At 36.9% G+C, this 17551-nt stretch overlaps 1 protein-coding gene across 5 annotated transcripts in view; it reads left to right on the forward strand.

Annotated features, from left to right (window-relative positions):
- qtrt2 (queuine tRNA-ribosyltransferase accessory subunit 2) overlaps positions 1-17551 on the forward strand; it is a 52570-nt gene that overhangs the window by 5565 nt on the left and 29454 nt on the right. For 4 of the 5 annotated variants that reach the window (XM_069890015.1, XM_069890011.1, XM_069890013.1 and 1 more), the window contains exons 2-5: positions 3686-3952; positions 4527-4582; positions 5765-5841; positions 9499-9708. In XM_069890015.1, the coding sequence (XP_069746116.1) occupies positions 3753-3952; positions 4527-4582; positions 5765-5841; positions 9499-9708 (543 nt within the window). In that variant the 5' untranslated portion in view covers positions 3686-3752. Of the gene's footprint in view, positions 1-3576; positions 3598-3685; positions 3953-4526; positions 4583-5764; positions 5842-9498; positions 9709-17551 lie in introns of those variants that run through there. The other variant, XM_069890012.1, reaches the window with a different exon arrangement.

The following is a 17551-nucleotide window of genomic DNA, read 5'->3' on the forward strand; positions in this document are numbered from 1 at the left end:
GTTCCCTTTGTGGCCTTTTCAACATTGGTGAGACTGGACACAGATTGGAAGATCGCTTCCCTGAGCACCTTCGCTCCATTTGCATCAGCGACAGGGACCTCCCAATGGCCCGCCATTTCAGTTCTGTGTCACACTCCCACACTCACATGAATGTGCATGGCCTTATGAACTATCCCACCAAGACCACCTGCAAATTGGAAAAACAATACCTGATTCTCCATCTCCATGGCGTTAATATTGATTTTTTCCAGTTTCTGCTAACCTGCCCCCTCCCCCTTTCCTTTCCCCTTCCAGGGTTCTCCCCCAAACTTCCCTCTTCCCCTTGATCACTGCTGATCCCTCCCTCCCTTCTCCACCTATCAGCTTTGCGACCACATCTTCCTACACCACTCTTTTTTCAGACACCCTGCAATATTTTTTCACACCATGATGAAGTGCTCATACCAGAAGCTTCGATTATGTATTTTTACCTTTGCTATATCAAGGACACTGTTTGACTTGCTGAATTTCTCCAGGATTGAGTTTTTACTTCAACCACATTGTCTGCATATTTTCATGTTTTACTTCTCACTTGGTTTGGAATCAGAAAATGGATTCTCCAGTGTAAGTGCAATGGGTTTATTGTTGAACTTGGATGGAGGAGATGGAAGGGTTCCCAATGGTGGAACACAGCTGGGAAGTTATTTGGATAACTTTGTAGGGTGTGCCTTGGACTTGTGGAATTTGCATAGGGATCCTGAAGTTGAGAGAGTCCATAGGAACCCATGAGTCCATAGGAACTTCCAGAAACACAGAAAGTTTGAACCATTTCCTTATCATTTACATATTCCTCTTGAATTGACAAACAACATTTCCTCTATCATCTTCTTTGAACTCTTTTATAACTTTTGATAAGTGTTACGGGCCCAGAGAACCCCAAAACCCAGCAGCAATAGAAATTCACCAAGACACATGGCTACTTAAACAAAAGTTGCTTTTAATTATCTTTATACATGAAAACAGGATCAATCTTTAACTTATTACTATTAACTTAACTAAACCTAATTCTAAGTGCATGTGTAGGTAATGTGTATATAAGTTCAAAAAAAGTTTTTTGATTCACAGTCCAATCTCACTTCTCACTCCTCCAAGTTCACTGATATCAAGCAATTCTTATATTGTGCACAGAATTTAACATTTATGAATTTCACTAGGCTTTGCTCCTTGAAAAGTAAACAGTTACCACTCAGGAAGGTTCTTGTCGGTTTTCAGAGAGAGATTTGTTGCTCGTTGGACATAAACTGATTCCTTCTGATCAGCCTCTTCAGTGTCTTGCTGAAGAAACTTTCCCCATCAAGGTTTTCCAGATGATAACCTCTTTCTTTTAGGTCACCACAGAGTTCCTTTTCTGTTTCCCTTATTTCAAGAAAAAACATTATCTCCTCTTGTATGGACCGCAAGGGCTTTGACCAGGCTGAACTAAGAACTCACAACCTGTCTTCAAAATGGGGTTTTTCCACAAGCTTGCCACCTTGTCATGTTCCAGTCCCAGCTGGTGCTGCTGAGCTGTAGAACTAAATTTTTTCTCTCTCTCTCACTCAGAGAAAACTACACGATCCTCTTAGAACAGCCAATTGCACTCAGACAGACTGCGGCTCCGGACCTAATCTTCCAAGTTCATTCATCTGTTGCTTTTCAAAGCAATAATCCATTATTCCACAGCATGTCCAATTTACGCCATCTTGTGAAGTCCTTATAGGCATTCTTCAAAGTTTTTGCAAAGGTACTCGGAGCCTAGACAGTCTGACATGAACAGAACTCTGGCATTTTAAATGGGATCTGTTTTGAAGTGTTTGCATCTGTGTGTAACCTAACTAAAAAAAAATCTGCCACAATTTAATCTCCTATAAAACCTATCAATGTACAATATAAAATATAACATAATCTGTCACACTTAGCTTTGGTGACATTGAGTGTGAGGGTGTTGTTAGTACACCATTCAGCCAAATTTTCAATCCTGTATGCTAACTCTTATTATCAATGCCTTTCCTTGGGATCTGGTGACATGCATCAAAAATTGAAACACATAACATGGAAATAATGATTGTGTATCCTGGTTAGTATGAAACAGAAATTAAATACCTGCCTATAAATGGGCCAGAGGAAAAGGGACAACATAAACAGAACACAACTCTTAAAATAACATGGCAAAAATGACTGATCGAAAATGAATGATAATATAAAGTTTTAAAATGAATAATTGATCCTGCATAGATGGTACTCAGTGAATTGGTGAATGGTGTGAAATTGAGAATATGTTTTGCAACTGAATTAAATATGGTTTGAGGTAAATTAATTTATTTCAGATTAAATAATGATGAAAATTTACAAATTCACATGAAAACCATGAAACTGATGGCCACAGTTCAGAACAGACATCTACAGAACTTGCTGTCTTAAGGGCATGGTTATGATCTGTGATCAAGTTTTCTTACTGGAGGAAGAATGCTTTGCTAAGGTGGAAGTACAAAATTGTCAAGAAGCAGACGTTTCACTTGAAACTTGAGCACGTGTATCTGATGTGGTTCTCTTGGGTGGTGACACAGGAAGTGTTTCTCCTGAAGAGCACTGTTATCCTTTGCCTTGATAGACATAACAATTCCATCCCTCCTAGAGAGGCTGATAAATCGTAATTAATATTTCAAAATTAGAAGTTTTCTCTGAATCTTACCAGGGAGAAAATTGAAGTAAATTAATCTTTAATGCCATAGATTTTTACAGTATGGAAATAGGTCCTTCAGGCCAAAGTCCATGCTGGCCCAGAGTCCCATTTTCCAGCATTCTAAACATTTCCTATCGAGCATTTCCTCAGGCAACTCATTCCATATCTCCGCCACCCTCAGTGTAAGAAAGGTGCATATCCAGTCCCTTTGAAAATCGTCTCCTCTCACCTTGAATCTATGCCTTAAATTCCCGTACTCTGGACAAAAGACTGTAATAATTTATATTATCTATGCCTTTCATTATTATATACACTGTACCTCTAAAAGGTTGTCCCTTAGCTTCTTGTGTTCCAGGAAGAAATGCCCCAGCATATTTAGCCTCTCTTTATAATTTAAGCCACTAGTCTTGGTAACATTCACATGAATGTTTTCTGCATCCTTTCCAGCCTATTCATTTTTGTTCACAGAAGCTACAACAGAGTTGTTTTAAACACTATACTTTAAGGGCAGCATGTTAGCAGAGCAGTTAGTGCATTGCCATTACAGCACCAGTGATCCGGGTTTGAATCTGGCGCTGTTTATAAGGAGTTTGTATATTCTCCCTGTGTTTGCGTGGGTATCCTCCAGTTACTGTGGTTTCCTCCCAACCTTCAAATCATATAGGAGTTGTTGGTTAATTGGGGTATTTGGGCAGCATGGACTCGTGGCCAGAGGGCCTGTTAGTGTGCTGTATGTCTAAATTTTTAATTTATAGAAACCTGTGATAGCCACATATTGGAATTTGCATCTAATAAAAGATTAACCAGTTTTTTTTAGATTAGTTAGAGGGGATTTTGGAATGAAAATTAAATTTTTTCTCTCTTTCTTGGTTTTGCAAGAGGAGAAGACATTTATGGTTAGTATATATTTGTTAAATACTAATATGCTGTTTTTCATCAACACATGTTAATACATGCATGTAATGTAATTCTCCTCTTGTATAGATGTTCGATATAACTCAATAAACAGATTGAAAGAGAAAGGAAGTGTTCTCTAGTTTCAGCTGAGAAGATGAAATTAATCCTCTCCAGCATTGTGAATGGATGTCGTCATGGCAAATTGATTGATGTCGGTCGAAATGGCAGAAGAAGTCTCGATATTCCTGGTTGCCTTCTTTACACCCGAACAGGCACAGTTCCGCATCTAACCCATGACACGCTCAGCCTTATAGAAGGAATTCCTGAACCTGTGCATCTGACATTATCCACACTGTATGTGCAAGTATAACACTTTACTTTATCCTTGAGTTACATGTAAATATAGTATAGGGTTGTGTGGAGTTCCTATACCTCCTTTCTACTGCTTTGTCTGGCACCATGTGACCAATGTTACATTTTACACACATTGATATGTCTGTCCCTAGCCTCAAGTACTGACCATGGCCAGCTCAAATTGGAGAAATTACACATTGTATTTTGTATGGCAAACTCCAACCAAACGGCATTAATGTCAGTCCCTCCATTTTCTGTTAACCTCCTTCCCCGAAGACCAAGTGGGTTGTCTTTAGTCTCAGCATTAAATCTATAAATTACTGCCTTGTGCTCTGCACAATTGGAGATAACTCTATGTGTCATATTTGGATTGGAGATAAAAACAAATAGGACCTGGGATTTGGCTTGGGATAAATCAATACACAAAAGCTCAGCATCTTTGAGGCCAACAGACTTAGCTTCGGTCAGGTATGAGACAAACTGTAAGGCTTCAGATTAATGTTGCTAGGTTTTGATTTTCTGCCTGAGTATCTATGGTATTCTATTGTAAGTAACTAGTTCTTTATCCCCTCAGTGCGGAACATCAAGAAGTTCTGGAAGAATATAAAGAAGGCATAGGAAAATTCATAGGTATATATTGTGGTTTGTATTTAAACATTTTTTTAACTCAGGGCAGATTATAATATGTTCCAATTTTTAAATATTTCAAGAGCAGCCATTAGTTTTGTGTGAAATAGCTGTAATTTGTAGACAGTGGTGCAGATAAATTATTTTTTTTGGTATAGTTGAGGCTCAAATTGCATAGTCAGTTATTTATGAAATGTCAATATGGAAAGTTAAAAAAGAATGATAGTAAGAAAAGATAGAGCCCATGCTGGAAATCTGTACTGCTTCACTGTGCTCTTGTGCATGTACTTCTGTCTTCATTGAGTCATACAGCATGGAAACAGGCTTTTTGGTCCACCAAGTCTTTGCCATTCACCATGCACCCATTGTACTATTCCTCCACGCATCCCATTTTATTCATTCCCCCCTTCCTATCAACTGTCCCCAGCTTCCACCACTTACCTACACACTAGGGCAGTGGTTCTCAGCGAGTGGGCCATGTGCTTCTTTAAAAATGTTAAATAAGATACTTTAAATTAGATAAAGATATATTTCTTACAGAGCTGCCTTTGACTTGAAAATATTGCTCAGTCATTGTCTCTAGTGGGCCATGGCATGTTAGGCCAGAAGTCAAATGGGCCTTGGACGGTAATAGGTTGAGAGCCATTGCACGAGCAGCAGTAACTACCAACCTACACATCTTTGCGATGTGGAGGGAAACGAGAGGTCAGGATTGAAACTGGGTCGCTAGAGCTTTGAGGATGCATTCCACCAGCGACACCACTGTGTTGCCCATATTGATTGATTTAAATTCCAATAAAGATACCTAATTTAGCCAGTTATATCATTGATGAGCAAAAAGCTGTAGAGGTTGAAATCAGAAATAATTAAACATCCAAAAAATGTTCGAAACACTGGAAGGTCAGCCAGTGAAGACAGAACCAGTAAATGTTTCCTTTATCAGAACATTACTTCTGTTGCACTCTTGATAAAAGTTGCTTGACCTGCTGAGTAGCTCTATCACTTTCTGGTTTTGTTATAATTATGTTGACAGGCTTTACTCAGTTTAGTGTCAGTTGAAGTTCAAACCCTTTGTACATATCCTGTTGCACATGGTTGATATTTAATTTTGTTTGCCAATGGTTTCAAATTACCGCTATATTGTTAAGGAAGTGTTGATCATTCTATCATTCTGTTTTATCACAGGCATGCCAGATTCTCTTATTTACTGTTCTTTGTATGACCCAGCTAGTCCATGTCCATCAGGATACAATACAAACAAAGTAAGTTGGTTACAAGTCCAGGAACAGAGTTTAAAATGTATTTACAGGAATTCTTCTTGCTTTCCTTTTATTTAATTTTTTTTGTTGGCTGTCAGCATCGTGATACATTATTGTTATTGTTTGTTTTAGTTTCAGACCCAATTGCAAATTATCTTGGAATCGGTGTCCAAACAGTACTACCTGCTCCATTATAAAGAGTCAAAATAATGTGGTTCCACCCACAATAGTTCTAAGATTGGTGATTTGTTGCTGCAGTTGTGTGGCAATTGTAGTTTGCACATTTGTCATCAACGCACCCAATCTGAAAGAAAATTCATCCAGGATGCTGACTCCTAAACAGTTTTGTAGCTCCAGTTACACTTTATGGGTACATCAATTAGGCCGAGCTGTTGTCAATAATGTTCTACTGCCATTTACTTTTGGGCTCTAGGCTTATCAGTGAATAGCGATAGTCTGTAAAAGTGAGTGAAGGGTTGCCACCAATTATAACTTAATGTCCAATTAAGACTTGCATCATTTTGTCATCTCATGACAAAATAGAAGAACTTTGGGGGACATCACGTGATGTAGAGTAGAAAAGAGGCAGCGTCCTGAAGCTCCCAGGTGATTATAAAATAAAGGAAAAATAAAATAATTTGTAGTAACCCAAACAGGAAGAAACGGAAGAATTTACCTTAATGGCAAAGAAGTCAAAGAAGAATCAGCAACTGTCGGTGACCTCGAGCTCCCAGTGTGAAATTGAGTTTTTTAACAGAAAAGGGCCTATTTACAGGAAGAAGCCAGGGGTTGTAGCTCATTCTGCCCTCCATGCAGACACCTGAAGTCTGGGAGAAATGGTGGAGTGTCCTCGGTATTGGAGCCACAAGACGCTCTGGAAGAGAAAAGATGAGACTGAACATGAGTACTGTTGTGTGCATGCATGATGCGAAGGAGCACCGGCAGAAACCAGAAGTAGGAACTCTTTCTCAAAATGGCGACTCAGAGATCGACCAAAGTACAGAGGAAGAGGATGAATTGATGTATGTTAAATCAGTGAGTGAAGTTAAAGAAAAAATATACTAATGAAGATATACTCTTATTGAAAGATCAGAATACAAATAAAAAAACTGGATCATATTTTAAAAGTCATGACCAGGTTAGAGACAGAAATTGGGTCCTTAAATTAAAGAGTGACGGAAGTAGAAGAAAAGATGGATGAAACTATGGAAAGAGTGGTTAATGTTGAAAAAGAATTGAATGAATTTGCCACGGAAAATTCATTCTTTAGAAAATTTTAGTAGACGTAATAATGTTAAAATAGTGAGACTCAAAGTGGGAGAGGAGGGGGGAAATCCCAACCACTTTCAAGAATAGTTACCTAAAAGATGGAAGGAATTACCAATAACGTTAAAAAGATGGGTGAATTGTGTAACAATGAATATTTTTCCTAGAATTCAATATTTATTTCAAACATTACTAATTCAAGTGCCTGAAATATTTTTTAGATGATTAAATAAGAATATTAGGGAGTTTTTTATGGAGAAGAAAATTGGCAAGTACAAGTATAGAGAAGTTGACATGGAAAAAAGATCAAGGAGATTTGAGATTACCAAATTTTAAAAGTTATAAGGCCGCTCAATTGAGATTTTTGACTTCTTGGTATCAAAGGGAAGAAAAAACTTCTTGGGTAGATATTGAGATGAATAATATAGGTGAAGAAAGTCCAGACCAAATATTGTATAAATGGAACTATGAAATTTTTAAAGGTAGAAAAGAAATAACAATTTTAAAACAATTGTTTCGAATATGGAATGGGGTACATGTAGAAAGAGGTATAAGGAATGATCAGTTGGCTCAATTGACTTTAAAACAAAATCAACTTCTTCCATTTACAATGAATAATTCTTTATTTGACAATTGGTATGATAAAGATATAGAGAAAATACAAAATTGTTTTAGAGGTTCAATTTTCATGACATTTGATCAATTAAAGGAGAAATATGGGATATTACAAAATACAATATTTGTATATTATCAATTACAATCATATTTGAAGAAGATAGGAATGGACTTGAGACTTCCCTAACATAGTCAATTTGAATATGTTATAACAGATGTCTTTATTATTCAATGATTTATAACTACTATGTTAAATAAATTACAAGAAATAAAGGAAAAGAAAGATTTGTATAAAACTAAATTGAAGTGGGAACAGGATTTAAATATACAAATTCAAGAAGAAATATGGATGAAACTGTAGAGATGGTGTAACTAATACAATCAATGCTAAATATGAAGTGGTTCAATATAATTTTTTTTACATCAAATGTATTACACATCCTATAAGTTGAATAAATTTAATCTAAATTTTTCCACTCAATATTTTTTGATGTAAAAAAGAGGTTGATAATTTGTTGCATTCAGTATAGTTGTGTGAAAAAGTAAAAGATTTCTGGAAAAAAATTATGTGTTATGTTAGAGAAGATATTAAAAGTGAGAGTTAAATTAGATCCAATAATTTTTTGTTGGGTAACATATATATGATGAAGATATTAAGTTGGAATTAGATAAATATAAAGAGAGATTTTTGAGTCTAGCAACAGCAAATAGCGAGAAAGTGTGGAGCTAAAATGTGAAAATTGGAAAGTAATGTAATAATAGAAGAATAGTTGAATGAAACAAAATATTGTCTCCCGTTAGAAAAAATTACTTATGAAAGATGATTATGATAAATTTTGTCAAATCTGAGAGCCATATATGAGATTTATGAATATAGGCAAATTCAGACCTTTTAATCCAATCCCCCCCTCTGAAAATATGGTACTTTCATTAAGAAATGCATTATGGTATTATTAATGTGGTTATAATTATTACGATGAATGTGTTCGTTCTTTTTTTTAATCTTTTTCTTTTATCTATAGGGGTTAGGGATTGTGGAAGGTGGGGGGAGTGAAAATTGAAAATTATTTTGTATCTATTATGTCATGATATTACAAATCACTTTGAAATGTATGAAAGGTACTAATAAATAAAATTTTCAAAAAAAGAATAGTTACCTAAAGTCCTGAAGTACAAAATGTCAGAGCAAATATAGAAATTGAGAAGGCATATAGATCCTCCTTTTCACATCCAGGAATGGATCAAAAACCACGCTCTATATTAATTAGATGTATGAAATTTAAGGATCGCGAAAGAATATTAAGAGCTGCAGCAAGAAAGGTTAAGGAGAGAGAAGGAGAACTACTGGAAATTGAAGGTGAAAAATATTTTTATATCTGGATATACCAGTAAGTGCTGCGCTATTAATGCACAGATGGGAATTTAATCCACTGAAGAGCACCCTTTAGGGGAAAAAAGGTTACAAATTTGTGTTGTGTCAACTAGCCAATTTGAAAATTATGATACCAAATGGACAAAATAAGTTTTTTAATGATATTGAAGACATGGAGAACAAGAGAGGAGAGGTGGGAGAGAAGGGAACCTAATGGAAACCAGAGAAGTCAATGCCCTATGGTTTGAGCTTGTGTCAAGTAATGGTTCTTTTGTATAATAGAATAAAAGTTATTGGATTAATTTATTAAATTTTTGATGTTATTATTTTTGTAAAATCCTATATAAATCAATGTTTTTCATTATTTGTTGAAAATCTGATGACTTTTTATTATTCTGTTTGAACAGACTGTATCAGTGTGGGGTGGAGGTGGCCGAATTGAACTAACTTTGTCAAAGTTCATGGCAATACAACAAGCTTTCAAACCAGATTGGTACCAGTGCATGGCAGATGGAGAGCCTCTAACCCTAGGATCATCAAGGAAGAGGATAAGTAAATCTGTGGATCGTACTCTGGCCTTCCTGGACAATTCTCTTACCGTGCATCAGAATTCAGAGGTAAAAGCATTCACTTGATGTTTCCAGATATGATTGGGTTATCTTTTTAGGAAAGACTTAAGCAAGTTGAATGTGATAGTCTGCACTGTCAAAAACAGAAAAATACACACAGAACCATAGAGCATGCAAAACACATTTATAAAGTCATGCTAGCAAGAAAGAGTGATATTGATGTCAGGTAGACCATGTCATTCTTGTCAATATCAAATCTTATTTAAATATCACAGTGAGAAGATACAGTATATATGGTATTTTCTATCAGCATATCTCTTACAAATTGATAAGCGTACCTCTTTGAATTTGTTTGAGGTACGTTGTTACACGTCTTGGTTTAACACATGTCGTGTACTTTCTTAATAAATGGAAATGATTTTTTTTTAAAATTTTTTATTTTTCACACTATAAACCACATTGATCAAGATACATACATTTTCCTTTTCAAATATATACAGTGCCATTTTCTCCCCCCCCTTCCCTCTTCCCATCCCACCCTCCCTACCTCCCCTCCCATTCATTTAAAGTTCAGAATCTAAGATACATTAAACCCGTCAAACAATGTTGTCACTCAATAAAAATAAACAAGAAATTCCACTGAGTCAATTCTTTTCATTCCCTTCTCCTTCTGTCATTTTAGGTGGTAGATGTCCCCGGTAGGTTTTCTCTATTGTGTTTCATGTATGGCTCCCATATTTGTTCAAATATTGTAATATTATTTCTTAAATTATATGTTATTTTTTCTAATGGAATACATTTATTCATTTCTATATACCATTGTTGTATTCTCAAGTTATCTTCTAATTTCCAGGCTGACATAATACATTTTTTTGCTACAGCTAGGTCTATCCTAACAAATCTTTTTTGTGCACCATCCAAATCAAGTCCAAATTCTTTGTTTTTTATGTTACTTAGGAGGAAGATCTCTGGGTTTTTTGGTATATTGCTTTTTGTGATTTTATTTAATATCTGATTTAGATCTTCCCAAAAGTTTTTCACTTTCTCACATGTCCAGATTGCATGAATTGTTGTTCCCATTTCCTTTTTACAGCGAAAACATCTGTCAGATACTGTTGGGTCCCATTTATTTAACTTTTGAGGTGTAATATATAGCCTGTGTATCTAGTTATATTGTATCATACGTACATAGTAAAAACTATGTATTTCTCATAGTTCCTGAGCATAACTTCTCCCATGTTTCCTTCTTTATCTTTATGTTTAGATCTTGTTCCCATTTTTGTTTAGTTTTACCATTTGTTTCCTCATTCTCCTTTTCTTGTAGTTTAATATACATGTTTGTTATAAATTTTTTGATTATCATTATGTCTGTAATCACATATTCAAAATTACTTCCCTCTGGTAACCTCAGACTGCTTCCCAATTTGTCCTTCAAGTAGGATTTCAGTTGGTAGTATGCCAACATTGTATCTTGAGATATATTATATTTATCCTTCATTTGTTCAAAGGATGATAATCTATTTCCTGAAAAGCAATTTTCTATTCTTTTGATCCCTTTTTTCTCCCATTCTCTAAAGGAAAGGTTATCTATTGTAAAAAGGATTAGCTGATTTTGCATCAGTATTAGTTTTGGTAGTTGGTAATTTGTTTTATTCCTTTCTACATGAATCTTATTCCAAATATTGAGCAGATGATGTAATACTGGAGAATTCCTACATTGTACCAATTTTTCATCCCATTTATATAATATATGTTCGGGTATCTTCTCCCCTATTTTATCTAGTTCTAATCTAGTCCAATCTGGCTTTTCCCTTGTTTGATAAAAATCTGATAGGTATCTTAATTGTGTGGCTCTATAATAATTTTTAAAGTTTGGCAGCTGTAAGCCTCCTTGTTTATACCATTCTGTTAATTTATCTAGTGCTATCCTCGGTTTTCCCCCTTTCCATAAAAATTTCCTTATTATTTTCTTCAACTCCTTGAAGAATTTCTCCATCAAGTGTATTGGCAATGCCTGAAATAGGTATTGTATCCTTGGGAAAATGTTCATTTTAATACAGTTTATCCTTCCTATTAGTGTTAGTGGTAAGTCTTTCCAAGTCGTCCTGTAATTTTTTCATTAGTGGATAATAATTGAGTTTATATAGATGGCCTTTGACAGAGTAGAATGGAATTATTTATTCAAAGTACTACAAAAATTCAGTTTACAAGAGAAATATATTAATTGGATTAAAGCATTATATAAGGGGCCATTGGCGAAAGTGACAGTAAATGGATATATATCAAAACAATTTAACTTAAGCAGATCAACAAGGCATACACACACACACACACACACACACACACATATATATATACCCATATACACACATACATATAGTTCGTGGTCATTTTTGCTCTCGTTACATGTCTTCATCTCTCTGTCTGTTTTGTAGTTGTTCTGCAAATTTTCGTGCTTCCTCCGGATCCGAGAATAGTCTGTTTTGCAGCCCTGGAATAACTATTTTAAGTACCGCTGGGTACTTTAGCATAAATTTATATCCTTTTTTCCATAGGATCGCTTTTGCTGTATTAAACTCCTTTCTCTTCTTCAGGAGTTCAAAACTTATGTCTGGATAGAAAAAAACTTTTTGACCTTTGTATTCCAGTGGCTTTTTGTCTTCTCTTATTTTCTTCATTGCTTTCTCCAATATATTTTCTCTTGTTGTATATTTTGGGAATTTTACTAAAATGGATCTTGGTTTTTGTTGTGGCTGTGGTTTAGGGGCTAATGTTCTATGTGCCCTCTCTATTTCCATTTCTTCCTGTAATTCTGGTCTTCCTAGGACCCTGGGGATCCAATCTTTTATAAATTCTCTCATATTCTTGCCTTCTTCATTTTCCTTAAGGCCCACTATCTTTATATTATTTCTTCTATTATAATTTTCCATTATATCTATCTTCTGAGCTAACAGCTCTTGTGTCTCTTTAACTTTTTTATTAAATTCTTCTAATTTCTTTTTTAAGTCCTCTACTTCCATTTCTACGGCTGTTTCTCGTTCTTCCAGCTTGTCCACTCTTTTTCCTATATCTGACATGACCAACTCTAATCTATTCATTTTTTCTTCTGTACTTTTAATTCTTCTTTTTATTTCACTAAATTCTTGTGATTGCCATTCTTTTACTGATTCCATATATTCTTTAAAAAATATATATATATCCATTGTCTTGCCCTTCCCTTCTTCTTCCATTTCTCTATGTTCTTCTTCTTCTTCTTCTTCTTCTTCCTCTGGGTTGGTCATCTGTTGTTTCCTTGATTTCTTTTTACTCTCTTCTTTCTTGTTCTCGTTGTTTTCTATGTTCTCTTGTTGTTGTGCTGTAGCTGTCATTCTCAGCTGTGGAGATCGACTCCTCAGCTGGTCCCCCCCTCCCGTCAGTTTCTTTTGTCTTGCGCATCGCGCATGCGCGACTCCTTGCGCATGCGCGGTTGCACACTTTTGCTTGGCTCCGCGAGCCATTTTTGTAGTCCCGAGCTCGGGACTTCGACTGACCTGAGGGAGCGGGCTTCTCTCTCCACAGCAGGCCTCCTCGGACAGGTAAGGCCTTCACCTTCTTCTTCTGATGTCTTCTTCTCTTCTTCCCGTTGCTTTCGACATTTCTTTCTTCGCTGCCATTTTCTTCCCACCTTTACTTTCACTTTATTTTAATTTTTGTGTTTGTGTCTTTGTGTTTTCTGTGTTTTTTTTTAACTTTTCCGGTGAGGGCTGGAGTTCCCCGACCGGCCACTACTCCATCACGTGACTCCTCCCTAAATGGAAATGATTAATGTCAAAGTTATTCACATGTACAAATTAATTAGAAGAGATTTGATTTCTTACATCATACAAATGAGTTAATGTTTCATAGGTTATGGTCTAATATACTTTAACATCAGCATTCTCTATATCTGAGCTTTAGACTTTAATTATCACATGTCAATTACTAGTCTTGGGAAATGATTGAGTTCTTAAGATTCCCAAAGGATCAGAAACTTTGGCTCAGGTTCAAAGAGAAAGATAGTTTGATGCTGAAATGAGAAGTTTATGCCTTCTGTAGTCATATTGTCAGATCACTATTGGTCAGCCAATAGCCAAATAGGAACAGGTTCTGTCAGATTTCTTAAGATGGTACTGCTCTTGCCAACCTTTAACAATTGCGCAATCAGAGGCCCTTTCATGCCAGATCTCCGCCTGGAGGCCAGCTATAAATGCAGAGGGAAAATATAAACATACCTTTCATGGAGTAACCCTAAAAGGCTGCTCCTGGGTCTCATTTATGATGAGCAGCACCTCATAGCACCCTCCAGAGCTGATGGAGGTGAGGCAACTGGTGTCGTAGCGCTGCCCGCCGAGTTGGTCATTCATACGCCCTGACGCAGAAAGAGCCCTAAAGTGGATCATGGCGGCCCCAGAGCAGGCAAGACAAATGGGTCTTAGTATCTAGGCAGAAATTCCTGTGTGCTATCATTAATGCCATTAAATCCCACTCCTGCATCTCAAGCTGATGACATCAATGCGATGTCATCAGCCTGCCTCTAACCAGCTGCTTGCTGTGGCATTACATTCATGCGGGGCGGCGGAGCGAAGCACTCTATTGATTATCCTTCTCTGAGAGGGAACACAGTCGGCGCTTTGGAGCCGGTCACGGTGCATTCAAGGAAGTAAGTCTCACGACTTGAGGGCGGAGAATCTCGTCTTTACACGGGCTTTTTCACTGCATGAAAGGGCCTTTTGAATAGTTAATTTAAATGCTAATTTAGCTTTTCTGGGGGAAAAAAAACTAGTGAGTTTGCTTTGAGTAAACATGAACATGTTATTTTTCTAACAGATTTTCAGGCTGGGTGCTTTTCCTTAATAATTGCTATTTCTGGATAACTTAAAAATAGAATCTTTTACAGTCCCTTCTTTTTATCATTTGATGAAAACAACTAAAACATCTGTGTAGAATATGTGGACAGCATAAAAACAGTAAATCTAAAAAAGGAGCATAATGTAAGTTTTTTTTCTGACACTGGATACATTCAGTAGCAAAGCATTGTGCAAAGGGGTAGGTGTAATAGGTATTTCGCACTAATTTCTCATAAGTCCTGTATCTCTCTTTTTACATGTGGTTCACCCATTTAGTGATGTTTCCAGAGCTATTTGTACAGCAGCCTTAATATTACATATCTCCCCACGAACAGCCAGAATAAAATCAAGGTCCATTTGGTTCTGGATTTTCACAGTACAGATGGCAACCATATCTGTTGACAGTTGAGCCATCACCTTCCCAGCTACTTGAAGCCCCTTAGCCATTTCGTTAGCCAATAGCTCCAATGCTGAGTCAGCGAATCAGCTCTTTGGATGCCTTTCTCGAACCGTTGAAGGGGAACAGGATCATAATGACCTGCTCCATCTTAGAGATACCTCTCTTTGTCCTGAACCCGGTTATCTCTGGCCAATCAGGGTATTGGTGTAGCTTCTGGACATGATGTATAGAGGAAACCACATATCCCAATTAACAAGACCCGACCAATTAGTAGTCAGTCGTGTATATGTCTTATGTCAAAAATAAAATGTCTCATTGTAAAAAGTTTTACATCAACTTTCTCCCAGGTTTGGCATGGTTATATACCATTTAATTAAAGATGTCATATGTCATGTAATACTCTGCTGTCCTCCACATGCTTCTATCCTGACTTTCACTTGTCTGTTATCTGTTCAGCCTTAAAAATCCATTCTATCATTTCCTGTATGGGTTAGGGACTGAGTCTTGAGGGGATACCTCCTGTGGAGTTGGTTAGAATATATATGTTGGGAAACATATATAAAATATAAAATATGTTGGGAAACATTCATCTTATCAACAAATAAGTAAGACTCATTTAAAAAAGGTATTATGCAGTCACCCAAAATTCCTCTTTATCAGTCATAACTCCAGCATTCATTTCAAATATCAAGGAGACAAAAAGTCATAACAATAAAAGTTCTCATGTTGTTGGTGGGCCCTTTTTTCCCCTCAGTGTTATGATAGAAATCTTTGTTTTAGGTGGGCCTTTTTCCTTCATTCTGTTCAGTGTATCTAGAGAGGCTGTCCTTCAAGGTTCAAGATTTCTGATAGAGAGAAGCACCCCCAGAAAATTATCAAGCACGAAAGTGCTGCAGAAACTGAGCAGATAAAGATATAAAACCAATGATTTTAGCCTGCGTCCTCCATCAGGATATGAGCAAAAAGCTCAATAAAAGGAAGGGAGAGCAAGGAAGGAGGGGCGGGGGAGTGAAACATAGCCAACAGCTAAGAGGCATGGTTAGGAGGGCAGGAGAGGGGAAAGGGCAAACTAATTCCATTCCCTGCCCCATTTCCATGCCAACGTGTCTAACCATCATCTCATGCGCTGCCCAACTGAGACAAATTGGAGGAACAGCACCTCGTATTCTGTATAGGCACCCTCCAACTAGCTGGCATTAACATAAACTTCTCTGGTTGCCATTAGCGAACTACCCTCGCCCACCCCCTCCCTCTAGTTCCCTATCCCTATGTTACCTTCCTTCCAGCTCCACTCCCTTGTCTCGCTTTCCCTTTCCCTCTGACTCCTTTCCTCTTGCTCTGCTTTCACAGAGCTATCCCCTCCCCTGATCATTTCTCAGCTTTTCTCTCCTGCCCTCATATCCATGTCCACCTAACTCTTGGCTGTTGGCCTGTGCTCTTCCAACTCCCTTCTTCCCTCCTCATACCTTTTTATACAGGTGTTTTTTGCTCATACCATGATGAAGGGCTCAGGCCTGAAACGTTGGTTTTATGTCCCTACCTCCTAAGGACTTTACTGGATCTGCTAAGTTTCTCTAGCACTTCTATACATTTATTACAGTCACTTTCTTATTTCATTCCAGAAAATGATGTTGCATGTCATCCCTGAGTAAAGGGATCACCAGCTTAATAGACGGAACAAAATCCTTGATAAAATGTTAAAGGATTAGACAGAATTATTCAGATTGAGCAAGGCAACACTATACAGGGATGCGAGAATAAGTTATGTGATTTGAGATAAGATGAGATGAGATTGAAATCAGAGAAAACATGATTGGTGAGCAGGTATAGTGGCAGCAGAGTTAACTGATGAGGATTGGAAGCAAGGGGAATATTCTTTTAATTTTATTTCAGATTGGCAGTGTTCATAAAGAATGTGGAGTGGAAAACTGGAGTCAGGAAGAGTTGATTGTGAAGAGCAATAGATTTTGGCAAAGCCATATATATTGATATTGCAAAACTTAGGATTTGTAGTTGTCTCTGAAGGTGCAGTTTTGATTGCTGCCATGTATGTTCGATAAAGTTCTGAAAGGAATAAAGATGTGCAAAAAATTACAATAATTTGATTTGTCCTATATTCAATTGTGGAAACATTTTAGAAGATCCGATGATGCAAGGACAGGGGGGGCTCTGCATTTTTCTATAAAAGAAGGCTGAATCTCATCTGTTTATAATTCAGAGGATAAAACATCCACCAATGGAGGTTGGTTCTTGTTTCATGCCTGAGTAAGTATCACAATGTGCATTGTCAGGTATGCTGACTATGGATATGTCATGGCCAAGCCAGAACAGTCACATGGGGCTATTTGGAATTTGGGAAGGACAGAAAAGAAACATAGATAGGGAATTTGTAAAATGACTACTCTGGCATGACAGTATGGCAAATCTTTGGTGGCTTCAGGTGAAGATAAACAAATCAAAAGAAGCATTAATACTTGAAATAAGTGGTTTTCAAACTATTTTCCCACTTGTATACCACCTTAAGTAATCCCTATACCATAGGTTCTCTGTAATTAGGCAGGGATTGCTTAAGGTGGTATGTGAGTGGCAAGAAAAAGTTTGGAAACCACAGTTTTAATCGTACCTA

Source organism: Narcine bancroftii, chromosome 7 (genome assembly GCF_036971445.1).
Source record: "Narcine bancroftii isolate sNarBan1 chromosome 7, sNarBan1.hap1, whole genome shotgun sequence".
In the NCBI taxonomy this organism is placed as follows: Eukaryota; Metazoa; Chordata; class Chondrichthyes; order Torpediniformes; family Narcinidae; genus Narcine; species Narcine bancroftii.